The 24393-nt window shown below is 56.3% G+C and overlaps 9 protein-coding genes across 9 annotated transcripts; 4 read left to right on the forward strand and 5 right to left on the reverse strand.

Annotated features, from left to right (window-relative positions):
• Positions 1-1629: 1629 nt before the first annotated feature.
• Positions 1630-2893, forward strand: PG998_006598 (uncharacterized protein; the record flags this gene model as incomplete). The annotated part of the gene is made up of 3 exons (XM_066873414.1): positions 1630-1780; positions 1852-2115; positions 2208-2893. 3 exons carry the CDS (start codon positions 1630-1632, stop codon positions 2891-2893), a joined length of 1101 nt encoding a protein of 366 aa, XP_066729359.1.
• A 248-nt stretch (positions 2894-3141) lies between these two features.
• PG998_006599 (isoprenoid synthase domain-containing protein) lies at positions 3142-5788 on the reverse strand (the record flags this gene model as incomplete). The annotated part of the gene is made up of 8 exons (XM_066873415.1): positions 3142-3498; positions 3543-3688; positions 3753-4015; positions 4087-4241; positions 4301-4988; positions 5057-5313; positions 5368-5402; positions 5464-5788. 8 exons carry the CDS (start codon positions 5786-5788, stop codon positions 3142-3144), a joined length of 2226 nt encoding a protein of 741 aa, XP_066729360.1.
• Positions 5789-6888: 1100 nt separating this feature from the next.
• PG998_006600 (uncharacterized protein) lies at positions 6889-7596 on the forward strand (the record flags this gene model as incomplete). Its single annotated transcript, XM_066873416.1, has 1 exon — positions 6889-7596. The coding sequence occupies one exon, from the start codon at positions 6889-6891 to the stop codon at positions 7594-7596; it is 708 nt and encodes a 235-aa protein (XP_066729361.1).
• Positions 7597-7675: 79 nt separating this feature from the next.
• On the reverse strand, positions 7676-9145 carry PG998_006601 (uncharacterized protein; the record flags this gene model as incomplete). Its single annotated transcript, XM_066873417.1, has 1 exon — positions 7676-9145. The coding sequence occupies one exon, from the start codon at positions 9143-9145 to the stop codon at positions 7676-7678; it is 1470 nt and encodes a 489-aa protein (XP_066729362.1).
• Positions 9146-10906: 1761 nt separating this feature from the next.
• Positions 10907-12266, reverse strand: PG998_006602 (beta-lactamase/transpeptidase-like protein; the record flags this gene model as incomplete). The annotated part of the gene is made up of 4 exons (XM_066873418.1): positions 10907-11131; positions 11152-11330; positions 11382-11689; positions 11749-12266. The coding sequence occupies 4 exons, from the start codon at positions 12264-12266 to the stop codon at positions 10907-10909; spliced, it is 1230 nt and encodes a 409-aa protein (XP_066729363.1).
• A 752-nt stretch (positions 12267-13018) lies between these two features.
• On the forward strand, positions 13019-15001 carry PG998_006603 (uncharacterized protein; the record flags this gene model as incomplete). Its single annotated transcript, XM_066873419.1, has 5 exons — positions 13019-13154; positions 13200-13604; positions 13648-14369; positions 14444-14459; positions 14553-15001. The coding sequence occupies 5 exons, from the start codon at positions 13019-13021 to the stop codon at positions 14999-15001; spliced, it is 1728 nt and encodes a 575-aa protein (XP_066729364.1).
• Positions 15002-15313: 312 nt separating this feature from the next.
• On the reverse strand, positions 15314-15848 carry PG998_006604 (uncharacterized protein; the record flags this gene model as incomplete). The annotated part of the gene is made up of 2 exons (XM_066873420.1): positions 15314-15422; positions 15481-15848. The coding sequence occupies 2 exons, from the start codon at positions 15846-15848 to the stop codon at positions 15314-15316; spliced, it is 477 nt and encodes a 158-aa protein (XP_066729365.1).
• A 2942-nt stretch (positions 15849-18790) lies between these two features.
• On the forward strand, positions 18791-19342 carry PG998_006605 (Extracellular membrane protein- CFEM domain protein; the record flags this gene model as incomplete). The annotated part of the gene is made up of 2 exons (XM_066873421.1): positions 18791-19025; positions 19098-19342. 2 exons carry the CDS (start codon positions 18791-18793, stop codon positions 19340-19342), a joined length of 480 nt encoding a protein of 159 aa, XP_066729366.1.
• Positions 19343-19691: 349 nt separating this feature from the next.
• On the reverse strand, positions 19692-22620 carry PG998_006606 (major facilitator superfamily transporter; the record flags this gene model as incomplete). Its single annotated transcript, XM_066873422.1, has 7 exons — positions 19692-20290; positions 20350-20784; positions 20809-20915; positions 21008-21198; positions 21322-21489; positions 21548-21937; positions 21994-22620. 7 exons carry the CDS (start codon positions 22618-22620, stop codon positions 19692-19694), a joined length of 2517 nt encoding a protein of 838 aa, XP_066729367.1.
• Between the last annotated feature and the right edge of the window lie 1773 nt (positions 22621-24393).

Here is a 24393-nt window from a genome sequence, read left to right on the forward strand (position 1 = left end):
CTGTGTTACTCCAGGACAGCCAATCCTTTGATGTTTTTCAACCCCGCCCGACACACTGCTACTACATTTGGGGAACTTGGGATTACGCCAATAAGACCATCGCTTTCAGCCTGCCCATCTGGAGTTGGTGGTCAGCAATGGTTCGGAACTGGGGAGTACACGGGTACAGCCTCTGCCCTAAGCCAAGTGGCAGCTCTTGCTTGGTCAAAGATGAAAGCCGCATCAAGTTCGCCATGTTGTCCGCCTCATTGATTCACCTACCTCCGTGTCCGATCACTAGGGCATTTCCCGTTGTCGCCAGAGATCATTATATGCCTTGGCAGCTCGGTTGATACTGGCGATAGAAATTTCAATAAGATTGATATTTTCAACTTGTTAGTCAGAATAAAGGCCATTTAGCATCGTTGTATAAGTATTCGGTAGCGGGCGATCGATCCATAAGGAGTGGAATCGGATTGCAATCGGAGCGCATGCATGTGCTGGGCTGTGTGTAACTTAGACTGCTGTAGTGGCTAATCAAATGCCAAGCAGTTGAGACGACCTGTTGCAGGCCACACCAAATACGCCGAGAATGAGGTACCCTAGCTAGACTCTTCAAACCCCCGATCTTATAGCGTGACAGGTCAGAAACCGACGTGTCAAGGGCTAGCTAGTAGGATAACATAGAATGAGAAATATATTCTGCGCACTCGCCTGTGAGCAAGTGAGGTAAGTATCTATAAGACCTTGATATGAAGCCTGGCAGACAAGATTGTCGCAGCGCTTTACGTGCTATCTACCCTAGAGCAAGGAACCAGACCTTCCAAGCTCTGATCCGATAACTTGAGGAGGTTGACTAACAAGATGTTTGGGTCTCCACAGTTTCTGATTTCGGCTGTGACCTGCAGGTCAATGACTCAGGCATGGCTGTGACTTGCTTTACGATGGGGTCTATACCTGATGGGATATTGGCACACGCACGTGGGATCTATTTCAGTAGAAGCAACATCCCTCCAACATCGGATGAACAGGAAGATTGTAAATCTAATGGGAGAAATGGAGTGCCCAAAATAAGCATCCGAGTGAGCAATTCTAGACTTGCTCGGTCTAGGGCATGGCGTGTCCTCTCAACTGCGGCTGGCGGTCTCGAGTCATGTGTCGTCAACTTGTAACACGATCTACGTTGCATCGCCGTAGCAGGGGGCAGATCATGGGTGGTTATGTCCAGCTACTTCCAAGGAATACTTGCAATCGTCTGAACATTCGCCTTACACATCTTCCGCCGCACGCCTTTGCTAGGCGGGCCGAGATCTTGGCTACCAACTCATACCATACACACACACATACATACATAGATGATCCTTGACCGCGGTGCCGCACTGGTCTCAACCTCTTGAGCCATCATGTCGTCTCGTGCGGCTAAGCGTACCGCAACCCCGACCCCAGCTCGTGGCATCTCTCGGATCTATCCTTCCCCGCGTCCTCTGCTCGCAAGACTCAGGCACAAGCTGTCTCCTCTTCGCATCACCTCATAACAGTCCTTTCTTCTTGAGAGCGTCGATTAGGAAAAGGGAAAGAGATATCACGTTTTAGCTCACCGGAGCGTCGTGGTTCGTGTTTTTCAGAGTCATCTTCACCCGACGCACGGTCATGTCGTCGATCAACTTGGCCGTGGCGATACCAACCCTCGTGGGATCGATACTGTCTCTGCTGGCCACCTCAATAGCTCTCGTCGCTCATGTCGTCGCGCCTCCTGGAAGACACTTCCGTCATGCCTTGATTCTGAATCTCCTGATTGCCGGTACGTAACCTTTTCATGGCAGCATCTTAGTATAGGTCACCCACTGACTCAGTTCTGACATACCAAATCAGACGGCATAAATTCGCTGAACAATTCGATATCGGGCATCTTTACCATGATCAATCTGAACAAGCCGGAGCCACTTTCCCCGGGCCCGGCGTGCAACGCCAATGCTTTCGTGGGGCAACTCTCGGTTCAGGCTGTCGACTTCAACATCCTGATCATGTCCATTACGGTCCTGTTCACGCTGCGCACCCGGAGACTGTCAGCGGAGCCGTCGCGTTTGACAATCATCTCACTATGCGCCCTGGCTTGGGTTCCATCCATCATCACCAGTACGTCCCTTGATCTCCCCTTCCCGTGCTGCTCCGCCCCTTGCTCCACCACAATGTTTACACTGAAGGACTAACCCCGGCCCCTTAACAAGGCTCCATCGGGATGGGCCTGGACGCCTATGGCCCCGTCAGTGGTAACTGGTGCTGGATCAGCTCCGAGAGGGCGTCTCTCCGCTACGCCCTCACTCACAGTTGGCGCATGGCCATCTTCCTGGCCACCTTTGTTATCTATACCTACATATATATCCACCTGAAGCGCACCTTTAATAGGTTTGCGTTGAGCACGACGCCAACCACCAACCACAATATTCCAGGAGATCACCAACACCAAGTTGGAGGGAAGGCCAATGACAGCCTGGACACCACGGACACCAGCGAGATTATCGTCAAGAAGACATTCTACATCGACACCGGTGACCATTCACCAGCCGCCGCCACCACCAACCCGGTCTCGTTCGCAAGCGCCACCCATGGGGAAGCCAGTATGCCCCTTCAGGATCTAGAATCGGCGAGGACGTCCAACGGAGCCGCCCTGGCGCGGCCCCTGAAAGCCGACGCCAACGACCGCCACGTCCACGGGGGGCGCCCGCCACGCGTCCAGGAACAACCTCCGCAGGATGCTCTTGTTGAACGGCTACCCCGTCCTGTACATCGTGCTCTGGATACCGGGCATCGCGACGCGGCTGACCGAGGCGGTGCGCGGGTCCTCGCCCACCTGGCTGTTGGTGATGCAGTCGTCGACGCAGTACATCGGCCTCGCCAACGCGGTGACGTATAGCTGGAACGAGAAGATGACCGACAGGTTCAAAAGGCTGGTGAGCTGAGCGGCTTGCTTAAGAATTTTTAACATAATAATAGCGTCAATAATATCTTTATTTTATTAGATCTTCTTCCAGTAGTTCCTGCACAACAGATACAAATGCGAGGCACAATATAGACGTCAATATTATCAATAACCTAAAAGTACATTCGGCCCCTTGTAGTAGTTAGTCATGTTGAGCACCGATAATCCACCCTAACTATTACTTAGTCAATCTCCAACCGCTTCTGCGCCAACCGCAAGAGCCAGTTCTTCCCGCCCACCCTGTTTTCGTACATGGTCAGCGTCTCGTTGATCGCCTCTTGCAGCCCCATGACTGTCTTCTTGGTGCTCTCGAGCCCGCCGGTCGCTATTATGTCCTCCAGGGCCAGCTTGCGCATCTCGTAGCTCAGCTCCCCGACGCCCATCGTCTTTCGCTGCTGCAGGATGCTGCGCAGCCGGCCCTGGTGCGGCGAGTTGGTGCCGAGGGCGTGGATGAGGGGCAGGGAGATCTTCCCTTCTCCTATGTCGTCGGCGAAGCCCTTCTGTTGCGTGTACTTTGGAAGAAAGGCGGGAAGTGTTAGCTGCTTGTGGTTTTAGAGGAAGGAAGTATTGGGGTTCAACGTACTTGGTCGCAGTTGAGATTTTGGTAATCGTCGCGTGCCTGGAAGAACCGGCCCACCAGCTTCATGAGCAGGCCGGCGTCGAGATCATGATGGGTTGTCGCTTCGGAACGCATCAACTCGGCCAAAAGGATAAAGAGACCTCCGGTTTCTGGGAGGCACAAGTACGTCAGTATAGAGGATTGGCTGGTTAAACCCGGACGAAGTTTACTCACTGCCGTCAACCATGGTAAAATACTCCTCCTCGGTCGGCATCTCGGTGTGGTGAGTCCAGTAGAGGTCGAGACCCTGGCCGATGTGCGCATCAATGAGCCTCTCGATCAGGATGTTGAGGGCGAGGGGTGAGAGCGATTCGGCGGCTTTCAATGCTTTCATGATGATCAGGTTGGCCGCGTTGATTGTCTGGTTGATTCCAAAGACCATATGCGTTGCCGGGAACCCGCGACGGAGCTGGGAGCCGTCCTGGATGTCATCTATCCTGTTGCGTGGGTTCTGGGTCAACAAAGGCTGTTGGAGGTCGTCTCCTAATCAGGGGGGCCACGTACTTACATGAGGGACGAGCTGTGCAGCATAGTGACGATGTCGCGGATGACACTGAGAGACTTCTCGGGGACGTGGTACCATGCCTCCAAGCCGTCGATGACGGCGTTCCGGATGTCTTTGGACGGCATCATTTCCAGGTACTGCTGAGGCTGTAGGATAAGCTAGAAGGGCAAGAGTCAGCTCTGTTCAATTATACACCAAGGGTTTCAGTCCGTCTCACCGCCTCGCTTTTCTGCAAAGAACAGCCGCCATTGACGTTCGACTTGGTAAACTCAGGCTGGGCGGGAACAAGCGCGCCTTGATCGACCACGGCCAGCTCGCGCCTTCGGGTAATCTGCTCAGGCTCCGGAGTGTTCTCGTCCAGGTACTTGCGGTCCCCCAAGACCGCGTCGGTCTCGTCGGCCAGATTCGCAGTGTTGAACGAAATGGAGTGCCCGAGGCTGTCGCGCGTTCCCGAGGTCGTCGAGGCGCTCCGTCGCAGCGCCGGGTAGCTATCCTCGGCGCCCAGCCGGTACCGCGCCGTCGTCATGCTCCAGGCGAAATTGCCGGCCGTGACCCAGTCGAGCAGCTCCAGCCACTGCGTCATCTTTTCCGAGCCGACGCCCGCGGCGACGAACTCGTCCTTGAGCCGGCAGTACGTCTCCTCGCGCGCCATGATTTCTTTCCGGAGCATCTGCTTGGCCTCGGCGTTGCCCACCGAGTGCCACTGACTGAAGAGGAAGACGGCATTGGCGATCTTGCCGGTACTGCCGTTGGCCTGGTGGTTCTCCCACTCTTTCTCCCAGGAGAAATAGTCGTTCACCAACACCCAACTGCCGTATGCTGCGGCGGTGATGGCCGAGGTCTTTTCGATTTCGTCGTCGGTCAAAGTGAAGTCCATAGAAAAGCACAGCAAGCTCATGGTCCAACTATCCAGTGTTGGTTAGTTAGTTGGGCAGATAGAATTACGTGGTTACCAGAGGGTAGCTACACTCACGGACACCCCGCATCGACGACACGGTATTTGAGATAGTCGTCCAAGACGGTAAACTTCAAGTCCCGGATCTGGACGAACACGTCCGACATCTCCCTCCAGAGGCGGAGGCATTCTTTTGCCTTCGTCTTGTCGACGTCCATGAGTTCCATGACCATCTTGGCCTGCAGTTGTCGCCGCCTGACGTCGTTTTTCGAGCCTCCTCTGGCGTCATTTGCCAGTGTGAGGCCCTCCATGAGTTGCTGGTTCGCCTCGGTGAGCTACACAAGGGTTAACACTGGCTCGGTTATCCCATGGCAAACATGCGTCTCTACCTCTGATTCGCCCTTGTTCTCGGCGTACTCGATAACTAAATGACAGTCAAAACCTTGGCCTCGTAGCAAGTTGTAAGAACATGGGGTAGTCATTACCATCATCGTGTATGTAGGCATACTCGACCATATACGTCGTGAGTGCCAGTCGGTCGCTCAAGGCCTCGCAGGCACACAGTGCCGTGAAGTTGCCAACGACCGGGTTGATGCAGCCCACGGCGTAGCTCACCACGTCCTTGTTGCGATTCGCGTCGGCCCGCGCCTCGGTGCTGGAGTCGAAGAAGTCGACCTGGCACTGCCAGGAGCCCGCGTCGGCGAGACGGGCATCGCGATGGATGCGCGGGGCGAATCTGCAGAAATACTCCTCTCCCTCGTATACGTGACGCGGGAGAGGGATGGAGTTGCGTATCAATGTTGTAGGCATAGTTGTAGTTGTGGGTGGCTGCGCTCGCCAATGTAGAGAATCGTACAGACTCGAACCCTTCCAAATTCTTCGTAGGATACAAAGGCAGAAGCGGATACGGATTTTGCAGGTGTGGACAAGGGCACTCAGGGTTGCTTGTAATATACACATGATACATGGTATATATGAGCTCTAGCATAGCGGCCTGAGTAGGGCCAATGCTCGGATCTATAGCGTGTTGCCATCAGCTCGAGCCGTAGACGCCACCACCGTCCGTATCTGTCTCGATAGTGTAGTTTTACTGTGGGTGAATGCTCAGCTCTGTGATGTGCGCCATCAGCGCGGCCCGCAGACGCCACCACCATCAATACCTGTGGCGTCCCAATAGTGCCACTGACTTTTGCGGGACCCGGGACCTGAAACAGGGTTTCCAATATCACAACAACGGGTTCATGCATGTCACAATCGCAGACCTAGGCTTACCACGGCAGCGGGATCACACATGAGTATTCCCATTGACTAGACGACGAGTACCACGGCAAATTTCCTATTATGGAATTCAGCCGTGACATAGCTCCCCCTCGGAAGACGCCTCTCCCGCGCGAAATTGTTGAGAATATGGACACTGGGCTTCTTCTTCTAAGTTGCTTTGCCTGAACACAAAAACGGACGCTAGAAACATCCTTGTGTCCCTCGAGATGCATATCGGCATCTTTCATCATCGTACGGGCAAACATTGGGAATCTCGATAGGTTGGACCATGTTCCGAGAGAAGAAAATGATCTGGCTGGTGCAGATCACGGTGAGACGGATGTTCCGCCGATCACACCGTCCAGGCCGTCTTTGTGGTGGCTGTATATATGGACGCTGATCTAGAACGCATTTGGGCATGTAGAAACAGGATAAGAGGAACAGTCGAATACCTTTTTCTCATGAATTATGACCTATAATCTTTTCTAAACGCTCTAGTAATTAAGCTCGGTAGTTGGCCTCGTCTCTTACTCGCCCCTATTGAACTTGATCTAGGTAATCTCGCTTCGTCGAAGTCCTACCCGGCCACTTTACTTTCCCAACTCAAGAAAGATAAGGTCACTCATGTTTCAGCCGTCACACCTCCCAAAATGGCGTTCAATACGGTCCGAAATCTTGTTGAGACGAGCTGCGCCCAACGTACCACTGAGACTATTGGCATCGTCCTCAGCCAGGTGGTAATGAAGACTCCGATGTCCATTCTGACCCCTGTCGCCAATACCAGCAAGACTTTAGGCAAAGGCCTCAAAATGGTTCCTGTGCTGGGTCGTGTGGACTTGACCCAGGCACCCGTCGTAGGTGAGAGAGCTTTGCAACCCAATCTATCGTGGAATCCTAGCCTAACTGTCGATATAGGACCGTTGCTGGTGAGCCTGCAGTTGGCTCTGGCCGCCAGAGGACTGGTCGAAAAAGCCGAGCACGCCATAGACCCATCGGCATTGACAGAAGGGCTCCTGGAAGAAACCAACGCCAGCTCCAAGGTAGCGTTGGAGGTGGCGGAAGGACTCATGGCTGAAACCAACGCTATGTCCAAGGCAGCGTTGGAGGCGTTGGGAGGGCGGCCTGAGATTCTAGGGATCACCGCTGGGGAGCGCATGCTGGCAGAACAGTTGGCAGCAAGTTCGCATCTGCTGGTTGGACAGCCGGCTGCTGCTGGAGCATCCCTGCCTGTGGCCGGAGTATCCCTCCCTGTGGCCCAGGGCGAACTGTTGGGTCACCAGATGAAGATCCCAGTCGATATATTATCTGGCCAAGTTGCGGCGAAGAGACGTCTCACGCCGCTGGGTGGACTCTTTTAGTCGAAGGACGGTCTACGTACGTAGCTAGCAGCGAGCTGGATAGGCCGGACGTGGGAAAGCTTCCCATGACTGTCCCGCCTCAACTGGACGAAACGACAGTACCGTGGTAGACCCTCAACTCGTCTCTCAGAATATCTGCCACTTTTCGTGCTACATCCGACTTCTTCCCCAAAAGCCACAAGCCCTTGACACATTCCTCTGCACGTCGTACCGTTTCTGCCAACTCCTCGCCACTAGCAGCCTCCAACGCGTGCTCTTGGCAATGATCTGCATGTGCCAAAAGGTGAACCGCGGCTCGCGAGAAGGCTTGGATCAAGATGATGGTCCAGGGATCTGTGAGGATCGTCGCCTCGCTCACGAAGGGATGGAAGTCCGGAAGTTGTGGTGGTACCGTGCACGCACCGCCGCCATGGACGTGCGAGGGAGTCGCAACTCTAGCCAGGTCCGATAACTCCTTAGCGCTAGTATCTCGTAGCGTAGCGACGGCCCTGCCCTTCAGACGCTGTCTTACGCCCTCGCTGGACCCGAGCCCTTGCTTATCTACGGTTTCCACCAGGTCGGCCAGCAGCATGGCCGCCAGATGCCAGTGCCCCGAAATGCACACGAACCAGCTCTGGATTCGCCCTGGCACGAGAGGAAAGTCTCGCACGAGCTCTCTGAAGAGTTTGCCGTACGTGATGTTCCAATACCGATGAAGGGTCATTGCGCTGAGAATAATCTCTTCAATCTTCTCACGTTTCTGGCCTCGTCGCAGAGAGTTCTGCAGCCAGGCGACGTGTCGATACAAGAGCACCTTGACAGGACCCGACCTGGTGACGGCCTCAGCAAGCTCCTCGTACGAGCAGGGCCATTGCGTGCGCTGCGTAGGGGAGTCCATCTGGTCCTGGATGAAAAGGTCCAATATCCATCGCGGGCTATCGGTGTCTTCGTCTGCACAGTCCTGGTGCTGGCATTCCTGGTCGGGCACAACCAGGGGCCGGTGGTGCACAGAGGAAGAGACGGTGTCGAACATGACGGCGAGCCAGTACAGGAGCCCGACAGAGGTCTGGTCGTCTTCGCTCATGAACAGGACCGGGTCCGTGACATTGTCGGCGCCGGAAGATCGAAGGGTGTTTTTCATGGCCGAGTCGTACTTGAACTTCAGCGTGTGCATCCTCCGAGCCGCCCGCTCCATGTACTTGCGAGGCCCGTCTTGGGAGATGACCTTCGAGATTTCTAACATCAAGTCGTCCGGTGCATGGTGCCCTCTTCTCCGCCTCTCTTCTCTGTCTTCCATGGACTCCACCACTTCGTTGTCGCGCTTGAAAGGCTTATGAACCAGACCAAGGATCGACTCAGCACAGGCGAGTCGGAACGACTCCACGTCTGACATCTCGTGCAAAGCCTTTTCGGCCTGCGTCCGGAAGTACCACTGGACCTCGCTGTCAAACGACTCGGCCAGTCCTCCAAGGCTGTCTCTGGTCATGACGTTTTCTGAAGTGACCGAGAACGGAGGATATCGCTTGTCCCGGTGATGGCTTCCCCGGGCCCACTGCGTGGCGAAGGCCATGATGGCAAGATGCAATGCCCGGCTGCACGCGCGATCCTCCGACGGGCTCAACTTTATCAGTCTGGCCTTCTTTGCAGCTTCTTCCAGTTTCAATGTGCGGTCGTACAGGCGGTTCGACCAGGAAGGGCCCCATTCCGCCAACTTGACTCTCTCCCGTAGAGACTTGGATCTGGGCCGGTACGGACAGGACACCTCGGTTAGCCAGCACGAGAGGTTGTGTTCAAGGACATCGTGATATACCCGAAGCAGGTTGGATGAGATCAGGCCCTCATTCGTGCTCGCTGCGAGTCTGTGGTCCGCGGCAAGCGAAGAAAGGAATATCGATTGTTCGCGTGAACTTGACTGTGACGTGCGACGCCGCTTGCGTGTTTTTCTCTCTCCACGAGCATGCGATTTGTCGTATGAAGGTGTTGGCGCATCGACACAAGTTGCGGTGACGGGACTACACGAGGTGTCTAGCCAGCTATTCGCATCCGTTTCCCATTGAAGTTGACCTTGCATCTGTCCCGGGAAGTCGAAGCCGCCCACAAAGTTTGAGCCTGGGATTGGATCACCACCTATGGCTTCAAGACTACCAATTTCCGGGGGCTCAGGGATTTTCCCATCTCCAGAAAGGCCGAAGATTGCCTCCCACTCCGCCAAGGACAGATCGTCTTCGACAGGTTGGTTCAAAGAGAGAAGATCATATGGTGTGTCAAGCACAGCCGGGCTTTGCAGTTGGCCAAACGGTGTGCCATCCGTACAATGGTTGAAGCTGTGCAGATCCCCTATCGAATTGGTGAGGTCAAAGTGGTGATCAGAAGAAAGAGGCCTCGTTGAAAATCGAGTATCCGTCGAATCCGATCTTGGGCGCTTAGCAGGAGACGAGGCATCTAAAGTAGTGCCTTCGCAAGATTCTGCTTCCAACGCTCTCCGAATCCGCATCTGCGTCCAGGCCCAATTGATCGTGCATTCCTTCTTGGTTCTGACGCAATATGAACATGGTTGCGTCTTTGGGGCTGTGCTTGGTCAGTCGACGGCCTCTTGAACGGTTACTGGGCAATGGAACGCACCTTGTCGATGATCCCCGGTCGAAAAGGCCGACTCGATGTCCTGAGAATCCTCCAGGGCGAGCGCATCACACGCCCGCTTGGACCTCCGGCATTGGTCGCACGAGTGGCCTTGACGCCGCATTGCTGTAGGTAGCTGAAGCAGATATCTTCCCGGCCGGGCTATGATCCGCCAATATGGTATGTTCGAACGTGGGATGCTGAGATGAAGAAGGAGAGACGCCCAAGGTTGGGAAGAAAGGGCGCTGCCTTCACGCTCACCCGCGCACGGAGATAGGACATACTACGGGGCCTGTTCACCTGGAACCTGCGGATTCCAAGAGCCGCTATTGTATAGTGGAGGGGCGGTCGGTCAGCGAATAGCAGAGGGCGGATACGGAACTCGATATCTAAGGGGCCAAGAGGATGCTCCGTTTCCCGGATTTCTCCACATCCCCGCACTCTACGACCCTGTCATAGACCTGGCTACTATTGCCAAGCTGCAAGACTGCTCCATCACGTTGGAGATTTGCCAACTTTTCCGCGTCATCTGCCCCTTCTAGGGCCGTTTTACCCACAGAAACAAGGGGTATTCAGCTGTTGCGGAATCGAAGCTGTCACGAGAAAGACTAGTGATTCAAACATGATTGCACACTTCCCTGCTAGTCGGCCGCCTATGAACCTAAAAACACTACGCTCTGACCTACTGGGGTACCCGTGTAGGGCAGTGTTGCTACCTCCCTGCCTTGAGCGCCTTGTACGCCTCGGTTTCCACCTGGAACCAAAGCCCCAGAACCGCCGGGTCCGCGAAGGGCAGGATTTGCGTGCACACCATGCCGGCCACGCCGTGCTCGCGGTCGCACCACCACCAGGTGTTGGCCATGCCCGCCCAGTGGCCCGTCCCGCCGGAGCGCCCGGTCGGCCCGCCGTTGCTCTGCATGAAGGTGAGCCCCCAGCCCTGCGGCGGCTTCCCTCGACCGGGTACAGGTCCGGGAGCGGGTTGGTCAGGTCGGGGTGGGCGGCCGGGATCCCCTGGCGGCCAAAGTCGGGGAAGTCGGGGATCTGATTGCGGAACATCTCCTCGACGGTGGCCTTGTCGAGGAGCTTGGCGCCGGTCCGGGGACACGTCCCGTCGTTGAGGAGCATGGCCAGGATCTCTGCGGAGCCCAGGTCAGTGCTTCGTCTTTATCTGCAGAGGGGCTGCTTACTGCAGTACTCCTGCGGCTTGGCAAACATGCCAGAGCCGCCGGCGTGGAAGATCTGGCGTCTTTGCGCCTCGTCGTCCGGATCGATTGTCAGCGGCTGCATGAGAAGGTGATCTCTGGTCTTCAAGATGCCGTCTGTGCCTCGCGCGTGCATATCCGCGACCCGAGACCGCATTTCGCGGCTTGGGATCATGGACATGTCCTTGATCCCAAGCGGAGCGAAGACAAATTTCTGCAAGTAGTCGCCCAGACGCAGACCGGTAGCCCGTTCGAGCGCGAGACCAGCCCAGTCAACCCCGACCTGATCCGGACTGTCAGTTAGCAGAAGTCGAACGTTGTAGCAGTCGGTCGAGTCAGGCTCACTCCGTACTCCCAACCCGTGCCCGGCTGGAACAGCAGGGGCAACGTGACGTCCTCCAGCGTCTCGGGGAACGCGCGCACGCCGGCGGCGAGACACCAGTCGCGCACGCGCTCGTTGAAGAAGGCGTAGCCGAAGCCGGCCGTGTGGCTGAGCAGCATCCGCAGCGTGATGGCGGCCTGCTTCTCCTCCAGGGCGCCGTCGGCGCGCAGCACCTGGAGAGCCCGGAGCTCCGGGCAGAGCGATTCGGTCTGCGCGGCGTCGTCCAGCGCCAGCGTGCCCTTTTCTACGAGCTGCATGACGGCGACGGCCGTGAGCAGCTTGGTGCAGGACGCGATGAAGTAGACGCTGTCGAGCGTCATGGGCTCCTCGGAGTCTACCCCTCGCTTGCCCGCCGCCTTGGCAAACAGCTCCTCGCCATCCTTGCCCACGACGACGACGGTGGTGCCGGGGATGCTAGCAGTCGGGTTCGAGCAGGCGTTGTTGACGATTTCGTCGAGCCGCTCGAGGGTGGAGGTGTCAAAGGGCATGGTGATTTATTGTGTATTAATATGCGGTGTTACCACCCACGGAGAAGAACAAATTATGTGCAGAAGTTTATGCAAGAGTGCAGAACAGGTCACATCACCGTCTTCCACAAAAATCAAATATATATTGATTCACTGCATATGTCCACCCCACCCCACCCCCCAGATCCGGGACTGTAGCCCCGCCTCAGTCCATTCTCATGACCCTTCCACAATAGATCGATAAGAGATCGATTACTGAGAGCGGAGGAGATGGTGGGAGGGGATATGCAGAGTGCTGACGGGAAGTTGGAGGGGGAACTGCGGGGGGCGGTTCCGCGGCCGCATTGGTATGATGGGTCAACAGAGTGTAGATCTCTTCGGGGTTGGAGTTACACAAGTGCCAAGGGGGGTAGCTATATTGCGATGCCAGCCCAGTGTCTTGTCAAAAGCACCAATGATGTAGGAACGATTTTGTCGGGTTGCTGCTGTCCGACCACCACGATGCAACCCACCTGCGGCTGCGGACCAGCGTCCGACTCTGAGACAAACAGAAAATCCTTGCAATGAGGAAAGAGGGGGCATTGATGGAGGCCTGGTGGCCACGTTCAGCAGATATGCAATGACCATGAGGGACGATATAAAGCCACCCAGTCTTGCCGACATGTGACTGCAGCCATAGAAACTCCCAAAGACAAGTTCACAAGTAGTCTCTTCGCCCTTTCTCCTCGAATCCGGTTTTTTCGCCTCTGATTTGTTACGTTGACGTTGCCACCATGGGCGAACCAATTCCCTCGCCCCCGAAGAAGTTCAATACTGAGCTCACGGACTATTCCGTGTCTCATAACGAGAAGTCAGGCCCTTATGCCGAGAATCTCGAAGTGGACGCTCTGGTTGTCGGGGCCGGTTTTGGTAAGTTAACCCCATAAAAGATACGAAGACCGGGAAAGCTCATAGTCCCCTACCGAACAGCCGGCATCTTCATGCTCAAGACGCTTCGTGAGCGGGGCTACAAGACGGTTATCTTCGAAGCGGGCAACGACACGGGCGGCACTTGGAGGTGGAACTGCTACCCGGGCGCGGGCGTCGACTCCGAGGTGCCCGAGTACGAGTTCTCGTGGCCCGAGGTCTGGCAGACGTGGGACTGGACCTCCAACTACCCCAACTACCAGGACCTGCGCGCCTACTTCGACCATGTGGACAAGGTGATTGGCGTCAAGAAGGACTGCGCCTTCAACACGGTCGTCGTGGGCGCCAAGTTTGACACGGCCGCCGGCAAGTGGACGGTCCGCACCGAGGACGGCCGCACCACCAAGGCCAAGTACCTGATTCTCGGCACCGGTTTCGTGAGTGATAGGCCTAGTATCCTGCGCAAATTCCAATATTGTGCTGACCGTTCCTCCAGGCTGCGAGGCGCTACATCCCGGACTGGCCGGGCATGGACAAGTTCAAGGGGTGATGCACCACTCGTCCTTCTGGCCGGACCACGAGGTCGACGTGAAGAACAAGCGCTGCGCGGTGATCGGCACGGGCGCGTCGGGCGTGCAGATCGTGCAAGCCTGGGGCCCGACGGCGGGGGAGGTGAAGGTGTTCCAGCGGACGCCGAACCTGGCGATCCCGATGCGGCGGCGGCCAATCGCGCCGGACGAGCGGGCGCGCACGCGGGCGCTCTACCCGGAGCTGTTCAAGCTGCGCGAGACGAGCTTCGCGGGGTTCCACTACGACTGGTCGGAGAAGAACACGGGCGACGACACGCCGGCGCAGCAGGAGGCCTTCTTCGAGCGGCTCTGGCGCGACGGCGGCTTCCGCTTCTGGGTCGCCGGCTACAAGGACTGCCTGTACGTGCCCGCGGCCAACGCGCGCGTCTACGACTTCTGGGCGCGCAAGACGCGCGACCGCGTCGGCGACCCGCGCAAGCGGGACCTCCTCGCGCCCCTGCAGGGGCCGCACTACTTCGGCATCAAGCGGCCCTGCCTCGAGTACAACTACTACGAGCAGTTCAACCGGCCCGGCGTCGACGTCGTCGACGTCAAGGACAACCCCATTCGCGAGTTCACCGAGACGGGCATCACCCTCGCCGACGGCACGCATCACGAGTTCGACGTGATTGCGGTGGCCACGGGCTTTGTAAGTTGCCGGCTGCCCCCGCAGGAGTTCTCCGAGACATGGGTGTGACGCTGACCAACTTGCTCTTTCCACAGGACGTCGTGACGGGAGGTATATTGAGACTCCGATCATCCTTTGCTTGATTTTGATATGAGAAGGTTACTGCTTATTTGCTAACACGGACTTCCTCCCACCACCACACAGTCATGACCCAGCTCGGCCTCGAGAGCATCCACCAGACCAAGCTGCAGGACGAGTGGACGGCGGGGGCGCAGACGTACCTCGGGACCAGCGTCAGCGGCTACCCCAACATGTTCCACATCTACGGCGCGCACGGGCCGACGCTGCTCAGCAACGGGCCGTCGACGGTCGAGGTGCAGGGCCGGTGGATCGCCGACCTGGTCGACAAGATGCAGCGGCAGGGCATCAAGTACGTGAACCCAAAGGCCGAGGCGGCGGCGCAGTGGAAGAAGCACATCGTGGAGCTCAACGACCGGTCGCTGTTCCCCACCACCCGCTCCACGTACATGGGCGGCAACGTGCCCGGCAGGGCCTACGAGCCCGTCTGCTACACGGGCGGCCTCCCCACCTACAAGGCCGAGATTCGGGAGGCGCTGGATTCGATGGAGGGCTTCGAGGTTGTTGCCAAATAGTTAACAGGTAGAGTGGGTGGATGGGATCGGCGAATGATAAACAGAAAGACTTGGTACAAAACAAATTGGATCACGGTTTTCACGAAGAGCAAGACAGCAAATGTACATGTACCGTGATATTGTATTATGTAAGTACGGTTGGTACATGGGGTTTGTAGTGATTATGTTGGTGAGCTGACTCGGATTTCGGAAGCAAGTCCTCGTTGCCAATTCTCCATCAAGCGGTATTGTTAGACACCATTATACGTATTATCAATAACTTCATATCTGGCTTCCTCCATAACGGCTCGTGAACGTCGTGGCCGACACCATTTACAGGTGAAGGTTGGCAGTGACGTCAGCGACCTGGTCGCAGATCATGGTCTCGGCACCACCGGCGCGGCAGTAGGTGGGGATCTCCACGTTAGCCTGGTAGCCGTAGCTGCAGTGGGAGTCATGTTAGTGTCTGTCTTTGGGTATAGAGAAGAGGATGTACTTACGCAGGGGCGACCTGGTGGATCATCAGGAGCTGGAAGGTGCTCTGGTCCTTGACGGCCTTGAGGGAGAAGGCGTAGTTCTTGGTGTCGGTGCCGCCGTTGCAGCGGTAGGAGTTGTTGCCGGTCTTGATGCCGGTCTCGCCCTCGGCGGCGTCGGCAGTGCACACGAAGCCCATGGTGCCCTCCTCGACGCTCTTGATGAGCTGGAAGTCGATGTGGCTGACGGGGCCGTCCAGGGTGCCCTTGAGGTCGGTCTTGCGGGCGCTGAACTTGGTGATGGTCAGAGACTCGTGGATCTCGTTGGCCTGGGGAGCCGGGGCGGCCATGGCAGCGCCGAACAGAGCGGCGGCGGCAACGAAGGTGAACTGCATCTTGATGGTGGTGGTGGTGGTGTCTGGGGGAAAGACGGAGAAAATACTGGTTGAAGTGGGTGGGGATTAAAAAGAAGGACTTCGTGTGTATTATTAATTGACAGCTGAGTGCTGAGGAAGGAAAGGGAAAAGAAGATGCTTAACGGGCGATGTCGAGCGTCTTTAATAGATGTCGTCTTGGTGTCTCTGTCTGTACGTGTCTCGACATGACGGCGGCGCCGGGGGACCGACGGGTGTGGCGGCCCACGGGGGGCATGAAGCAAATCCACTTGGGCAGATTGGCCCGTCTAAGCTCACCATGCGAGTTGCCGGTGCTAGCGAATGTGACCAGGGCCGGTCCAGGGCGGCCAGGGGGAGGTGGAGACGGGCTAGGCGAACGCGGACCACTAATGACACCCTGCACGGCCCATTCGAGGTGGGGTCGGGCCTGGCGATACGAGAAATCGATTGCCGGTGTTCATGCTGCATTTCGTAAAGGGCAAGGGGCCTCTGGCTAAAAGGCAACAAGTCCGAGGAGGAGGGAAACCGGCAGAGTCGCATAACGTCACATGACGGCATTTTCTCGCTGTTGTCGCTATATCCAGCCTCTAGCGCCCGTCAACACGAAGAAATACAACCCGTCGGCCGGTAGTAGCACCTCTTGGCACTGCCCAGCCTGCTAAACTGCCCTCAACGCTCAGGACACTGTCCAAATGCTGCCCACTGTGCAACTCGGCGGCCCCCCCTCCTCCTAAAAATAGCACACATACCTATTAAACAGCATTTCAGGGGAAGGGGGAAGGGGGACTTCACCGATTCTTCGCGATTCTTCGAGAAGTCACAGCGAGCGGTGAAGATGGCCCGTCCGAGAGTCAATTGTCAATTGTCAAGTAATAGAACTCTGGCTGCTAGGAATGGAATTGGTCTAGCCTGTACGCGGGGTCGCCTGGCTGGCAACCGGGGCTGGCTGGGCCGCAGAACAGAACGTAACAACAACACTTTCAATGCACGCATACTCCATTCAATATACGCAACTAGGACGTCCATCTCGTGATTGGCACATGATCTATCGGCGCAGGGGCGAATATGCTCTCATCAACTTGCGAACCCAATATTCTCAGACAACCTGGTAGAGCGTCAGGCCAGTTGACCAAATACGAGTTCATGCCGATGCACCCGGTGGGAAGGCGTGGAATATTGTTCCAAGGAGGTGGCCGCCGACGGGACTGTCGAAGAATACCAGTGCGCCAGCTGAGACAGGAGACGGGACTGTCTGTTCGTGTCAGGTCATACGAGAGGTGGAAAATGCTGCCTTGGCATTGAAGTCTGTCTTTTGTTATCTGCGATACCTAATACCGAGTACAATGCAGCAAGTTCAGGATGTGGCTGGTTCCAAAAGACCATACTGACCAATACCTACTGATGCCACCGGGCTGCTGTTCGGATTGCTCGTCGGTCTAGTTTCTCTTCTGTATTGACAGCAGACATGTCCCACGCCTGGGTTGACCGGATTCTTCCCGCCGCAGCACTAACCCCTTACTTTCTAGCACTCGTCTAGTGCCCGGCTGCTAAACTTTCTTCCGACTACATCTCCACCAGTCCAGCTGTTCCCCGGCGATAGCCTCGTGGCCACAACTCTTGCCCGGAATCATCAAAGTCCTGGTTGTGAGCGGCTCCCGCCAACTCAGGGGCCCGAGACAGCGAGCAAATCAGCAATCCCCCCGACCTCGCCAGCTTTGCCACCAAGAAGAACCGTACACGGGATTGATTCCAACTCCGCCTGTCCCTTGGCTACCATACACGTCCGCGTCGATCCCCTTGAGCCCCTGACCCTGGCATGCGTACAATGCTGCGCGCAGGAATCGGCACGGCGCGATGTTCGGGTCTGAAAAGGGCCTGCACAGCAAATCGTACACCATCTGCTTTTCTCCCAAGTGCAAAGACGTAGACGACAATGGATTTCTCAACTACGAAGAGAGGTCCTAGGCCTACCGCAAGATTCGCCCACGACACCATCTCGGATCGTAAAACAAACATGTATCTTGTCACAGGATATAGTACTTACTGATCACCTACATTGAATCGCCCTTTGTATTAACTCATGATAAGCCGAGGTTCAGCTCTATTTAGGCCTTTTAGCAGCAGGATTGTAGCATGAGATGACATTATGCGAAGGGTAGACGCTCAAGAAACGGATTTGGTACCAACGATCCCATTTGACCATTCGTTTCTTGATGACGGCACCCAAGATAATGAAGAACCCTCCAACCAACGCAGCAAAACCATGAGAGGCATGTTAAGGGAGAGGATGGTTTCATTCGTATTGGTTGCGCATTAGCTGCGATTTTTATTAAAATCCTGGTGCACCTAACGTGGGAATTTTAGCTATTGTTCTTTCTATTTCGGTTCCATGTCGAGCTGTCAACTGAACAGAAAAGAAGCGAAATCCAGCTACAGCATTGTACATCTATCTAGCTTTGAGCGGGTTAGTGTTGAATTTTACATAGAAGGTAACGCGCGAAAGTCCTCGGGGGCTTCGTGTGAATCAAAAGAAAAGAGTACTGCAGCTGAATAGCTCCTTCTAGACGGCCCATCAGCCCGTGTGGCTTGCATTTGCACTGCATGTGGCATGTCGACCATGGGATTTGTGTGAGACTATACCAACAAAGGTAAAATTAATGCTGGGTGGCTTGACTAGAGACCAATCGCCGTCGAAGATGGCGTTAAGCGCCCTCGATCTTGATAGGGCAGCATCAGTCTGGACTGCACGCTGAATGACTGCCCCTGGTCTCAGCCGCACGATGGTGGCCAACTAGGCCGCTCGAGTTCTGCGCTTGGGATGGGATTAATAGATTCGTATCCCCCCGTTTCTCTTCATTCTGAGGTCTCCCCTCTGCGCTGAACTTCAAGACGCATTTTGGCCAAGCATTCCGGCCAACAGCTACTCCTTCGCCGCGCAAAACATGAAATTCACAGCTGCATTCCTGGCCTTGGTGGCACAGAGCTATGCGCTGGAGAGCCTCTCGCAAGACGTGGAAGACATCCCAAGCTGCGCACATGCCGCTCTTGCCAGCGCCATGACGAAAGAAGGGTGCAAAATCACCGACATCAGCTCCGAAACGTTCGACTGCATGTGCCGGCACATGACTCCAATCGTCGTTGATATGGTGCACGCCGTCTCTACTGATTGCTCCACGGGTGAGTATCGAAGCCTCTGATTCCCCTATGCGTGATTTCATTCTGACGTCTCTTCGTCTTCCTTCTACGTAGAATTCGCTTCCGCCATCGGACATGTCTGCGGCGTGTGGAGATCCAATGGTTATTTATCGACAACGGCTTCCGATCTCCCGCAAGCAACCAGTATACTCGCCAAGGAGCTGGGTGCTGTGGCGACCGACACAGCAGCGTCTGGGTCTCCGACTGCAACCACGTCGAAAGCAGCAGCAGCGTCTGCCGTCGTCCGGCCTGCTGTTCAGTATCTGGGGGCGGCCATTGCCGCAGTGGTCGTGCTCTGAGGGGCAGTCTGACACCTGCTCGTGTGTTCCACAGATACAGAGCGGCTTCACCTTGTGGCATTACTGGGTGCGTGATGTGGACAGATGCAACGTTGCGTGCGGTGTTAAACGGAGAAGATTGGTGTCATTCTATTCTTACAATCCTGGGCGTCCAGGCATGCGCGTTCCATCGTCTTGTAGCTACTCTATACACGTCTCAATATGGGGTTGGTCTCCTAACTCCAGTATGAATCAAGAGTGATAATATCCACAACCGGCGTAGCAATCTCAAAGAAGCAAACAGCACCGAAAAGACCAAACGAGAAGGCAGTACATTCGTGACATCAACACCGCCACCCGTGACGACTTCTTACACACCACCGCCTGTCTCCTTGACTTTATCCACATCCAATCGTTCCCGACGTAGACACAGACTTGCAAGAGTAGCCAGCCCAATCGCCCCAGTGGCCACAGCAAAACTCACCCGTATGCCCGCCATGTAGCCGATCAAGACCGGAGGGAGGTTGGCCCCAAAGACCCTCCGGATATCCGACCCTCCGGTACCCAACACGAGCGGCGGCGGCAGGTTCGGGGCCAGAGACAGCACCTTCCGGCTCATGATGTTGAGGAAGCCCACCTGGGCCGCGCTCACCAAGAAGGAGCCCCCGATGATCTGGAAGAACAGGATGATGGCCGTCACCGAGGGGAGGTCGACGGTGCTGCACATCGCTTGGCCAATGGTGACGGGGATCTGGAAGGCTGTGCCGTACCCGATGCCGGCGATGACCTGCAACGTGATCCATCTGCCCGGGCCACTGTCCAGATCCAGCATATGAAGCAGTCCCGACGCGGCGGTGGCTACTGCGCAACCAATGACCAGGAACGGCATAGCTATGCCTGTCTTGGAAATAATTCCACCCATCACTACAGCCCCGAGACTAGTACTCAGGATAAAGGGCAAGTTGCGAACTGCGAAATGAGGGTTAGTGATTACCACGCGCGTAGAACGAAGCATCCTGTCAACTTACTGCCGGACTGGGTGGGGCTGACCCCATCGATGGCTTGGAAGTAGACGGGCAAATAGTAGATGAGTATGAAGTAGCTTCCGCCGAGGAAGAAGACAATGACGGACGGAACCCACACGTTGCGCTGCCGGATGAGACGGGGCGCCACCATGGCGTAATCGCTCTGGTACGTTTCCCATAGGGCGAAGGTAGCGACGATGCCTACAAAACCAGCAAGGAGGCCAACGACCTGTTTGTCGGACCACGACTTGGTGGTGCCGGCGTCCTGGAGCGCGAGCGTGAAGGAGACTGCCGCGCCCATGACGAGCATCACTCCAACAAGGTCCAGATGGCGCAGTTTGTCAACCAGGGAGGCCTTCAGGGGCCGAGCCCCCGCGGGGGTCGCGAAGAACAGCAAGATGACGGCGGCGGAGATGCCGCCGGCGGGGAGATTGATGTCTAGGGCGGCATCTTGTTAGTAACCCAGCATCGCCAAGTCCTCGCGGTTCCGGTACTGACAGAAACACCATCGCCACGACAGCTTGTCTGTAAGGACGCCACCGAGCAAAGGCCCGGCCACGCTGGCGACCCTGCGAAGCGTTAGCGAATGCTGTGGACAGACATCAATGAGATACATTGAGCAAGTATGAGAACGACTGCCGCGACGCGGAAGAAAACATACCCGAAGGAAGCCCCCAGCAGGCCCAGGAACAATGGTCGTTTTGCTGGTGGCGCAATGTACCCGATGATGATGAAGCAGCCCGACGATAAGCCGCCGGCCCCGACGCCTGCGACGGCGCGGCCGATCACAAGGGCCACCGAGGTTGGAGCCACTCCGCAGATGAGACTCCCTGCCTCAAAGATGCCTGGCGCCTTTTGTTAGTCTTTCACGGCATGAGTGACTGCGAGTGTGCCTACTACATGAGAAGTTAGCTAGATATTGCTAAGAATGATAGCACCATGACTAGCGTTAATAGAAGACGGGCGTCGGCCCACGTACCCGAGAGCAGATAGAAACCCAATCTTGAGGGGGAAATATCGGTAGATTTTACCCCAAGAGCTCTGAAAGCCCGCCGTGGTCATGAAGAAAGCCGACGAGTACCACGCGACGTCACGTAGACCAAACTGGTCGGTGATCTTGGGGATGGCCGTTGCAACAATAGTCTGAGATATAGCGTTAGTCTCTGGCTTTAGTTAGATCAAAGTTAGTGGGACGGCTAACCAGGTCAAGGGCCATTAGAAAGACGCAAAGCAGCAAAGACACGACGATCATGTAAAACCGTAAACCAGTTGGGAGCTCGTTGACCTCGTCGTCCGGGCGGACGGCATCGCTCATCAGCTCCTTGGAAGGGGGCGCGCCGTAAGCGGGCTTCTCGCTGGCCAAGGGCGACGACATCTCGTCAGCCCAGCGGGTCGTCGGCGACTTCTTGAGCTCGAGGGGCGGCAGCCACACCGAGTGTCGCGTCGGACACACGGACTGGTGGATGGACCCGTTGTGGAAGTAGCCCGTCGCCATGAGCTGGTGGTACGACGTGATGATGTCCGCCTGCGTCTGCGGCGACGGCACCCCGCCGTCCGTGATGGGGCTCCCGGAGTACCCGGGGCTCAGGGGCTGCTGGTGATGCCGGGGGCGAACGTCCTTTACGTGTTCGGGGGGTACAGATGCACACGGGGCGAGGCCGGACCGGCCCGCGGCGACCCCGCTGGCGCGCGCAGCGCGGGGGTCGTCCTCCTCCCCCGCCCCCGCAACGTCTCCGTCTGCGTCGAGCTGCTCTGGTAGACGTGCAAGCGGCGAGCCGGCGGCGGGCCCTCCTCGGCGGCGGCGCCATCGTCCCCATGCGGGGAGAGGGGCCGCGAACGCGAAGAAGGCTGCTCCTCCTCCTCGTCGTCGTCGTCGTCGTCGTCGTAGCTCTCGATCAGCGACAGCTCGTCGCCGCTCTCGAGGTCCAGCAGCGCGAGGTCCAGGTCGACGGGCGCGAAGTGGATGGCCGACTCGTCGCGCAGCCGGCGGCAGAACGAGCTGGCGCGCGAGAGGGACGGCGTCAGCAGCCGCGCGCGCGCCGGAAACGCGGGGGCCGCCGCTCGGGGCCTGCGGGGCCGGGGCGCGCTGCGGCCGCGCCTAGGGTGGCGGCTTTGACGCCGACGCCGTCGTGCTCGGCGGTGCCGCGGGCATGGCATGGGCTGGAGGGGCGTATGGGGGGGGGGGGCATCTTTGTATCGTCCGTAGTTCCGAGCTCCGGCCATTGGAGGAGAGGCGCGGTCGTTGCGCGAAAAGTTGGTGATAAGAGAAGCCATGGCCTTTGTGTGTGTCAGTGCAGGATCCTTCGAGCAGATTTAAAAACGATTTTGGACTCTATATTTGCAATGGCGATATTGCCATCTCTTCGAAATATGCGATGTACGCTATTGCTTCGAGAGATTCTAGATCACAGACATCATAGGAAAACATGTCCAAGGACAGATGCAGCGCACTTTCTGTAGCTGGAGCTTCGAGCGCCTCCTTTGGATGCCTCCATGAGGAGAGGAGCCCATAGCTTCGCACTGACACCTGTTTGCCCACTGTTCAACGCTATCCCGAGTCATCTGAATGCGGGCACACAGACGGGTTTCCGGCATCACCTCCCTCTCGACTGCGCGGGCTGCCCCCCCTCGTTCGTCTGATCACTCTGTACGCGGCGAGGAAGGTAAACTAGCTCGCCTTGAGGAGGGGAGCAAGGCGCGGCTCGCGAAGCTAAGAGACGCAGACCGACCTGGTCCAGATGTCTTGTCGTCGCTAGCAGTATTGTAGCCGTAATCGATTAGGAGAAGTTGTCGTAATGGTGTGAGGTCATCCCTTCCGTCAACAAGAGGTGCTGAATGCCTCGCGGGGACGGGCAAACTTCCCAGAACAGGCAGCTAAATTGGGTTTTGGCGTGTTTCATCCTGATGACTCGACATATCACTGTTCATCTGAGAAATTTGGATTGCGAGCACACGAAATCGCTCGGCAAAACTGACCGACTATCACTCATCGTGATTGATGGGATGACCAGCTGATACGGACGAGCAGGCCGAGGTCAAAAAGGAGATGGAATCCGGGGTCGCCCCTGGTAGAGAAACAGGTTTAGTTCGTCCGTTTCTGGTCGTTGACTTCAAAGATTCATATAGCGAGCCAGGATGGTGATCTGACAGCCAGCTCGTTCCTACTTGAGCAAAGTTAGATCTCACATTCGCAGTGTCTGTTCCTGTCAAATGAGCTAGCTTTTCACGAATCGCACGCAAGGGGTGGCGGGCACGGAAAAGTAGCAAAGAGCGAAAGCTGATGTAGGATTACTGCGCTCCAAGATAATATCAGTAGAAAACGAGTTCTGCACAGATCAGGGCGGTTACTGGGTGGTATATTATCATCAAAAGGAGGTAGAGCCGTGCACTGCACTGTCATTGATCGGATGAGAGACCCTTGAACGGCTGGCACCCGAGCTTGAATTAGTCGAGGCTTTCATAGCCCGTGGCCTTTTCAATGAGCACCCAAAGCACATGTTAATCAGAGGAGTGGGATGCTGAATGAAGAGGTGAATCCAAACCATCAGTAGGAGCAGGGAAGAAGGCCTTCAGGAATGCTGATATGAAGATAGATGTAGTATGATTGATCCATGACCTAGGGCGGATGCAACTATTTCGGTATGGAAGTGGGAAATATGTAGCTGTCAACAGTCGCACGGGCAGACATTTAGTATTCGCTCAAGCTCGGCAGGCAAATCCCCCAAAGGTGATCTGTTCCATCTTAAGTAATAGCTGGCCGTGTTAAGCCGCAAGGCCTCGAAAACAAACACATTTCATTGGTGTTCTAGGTACACCAAGCAGGCTTGCGGTCAGCCATGATGGGATGTTGTCGACGCTTGGCACTGGGCAGAAAGCTCCGGGCAGAGCTGCACTGCTGCAGTAGAAGTGCGGTTGGCCCAGCCGAAGCCACAGGGTCGCATGGGGGGTGGAGCCGGGGCGGCTATATGTTGGGGATATCTACAGGGATCGTCTACACCAACGTCATGGACGATCGATTGAAGGCCATGAAATCGATCAGAAAGGGGG

The sequence above is a fragment of the Apiospora kogelbergensis genome, assembly GCF_038363985.1.
Source record: "Apiospora kogelbergensis strain CBS 113332 chromosome Unknown utg000005l_segment0_segment0, whole genome shotgun sequence".
NCBI classification, from domain to species: Eukaryota; Fungi; Ascomycota; class Sordariomycetes; order Amphisphaeriales; family Apiosporaceae; genus Apiospora; species Apiospora kogelbergensis.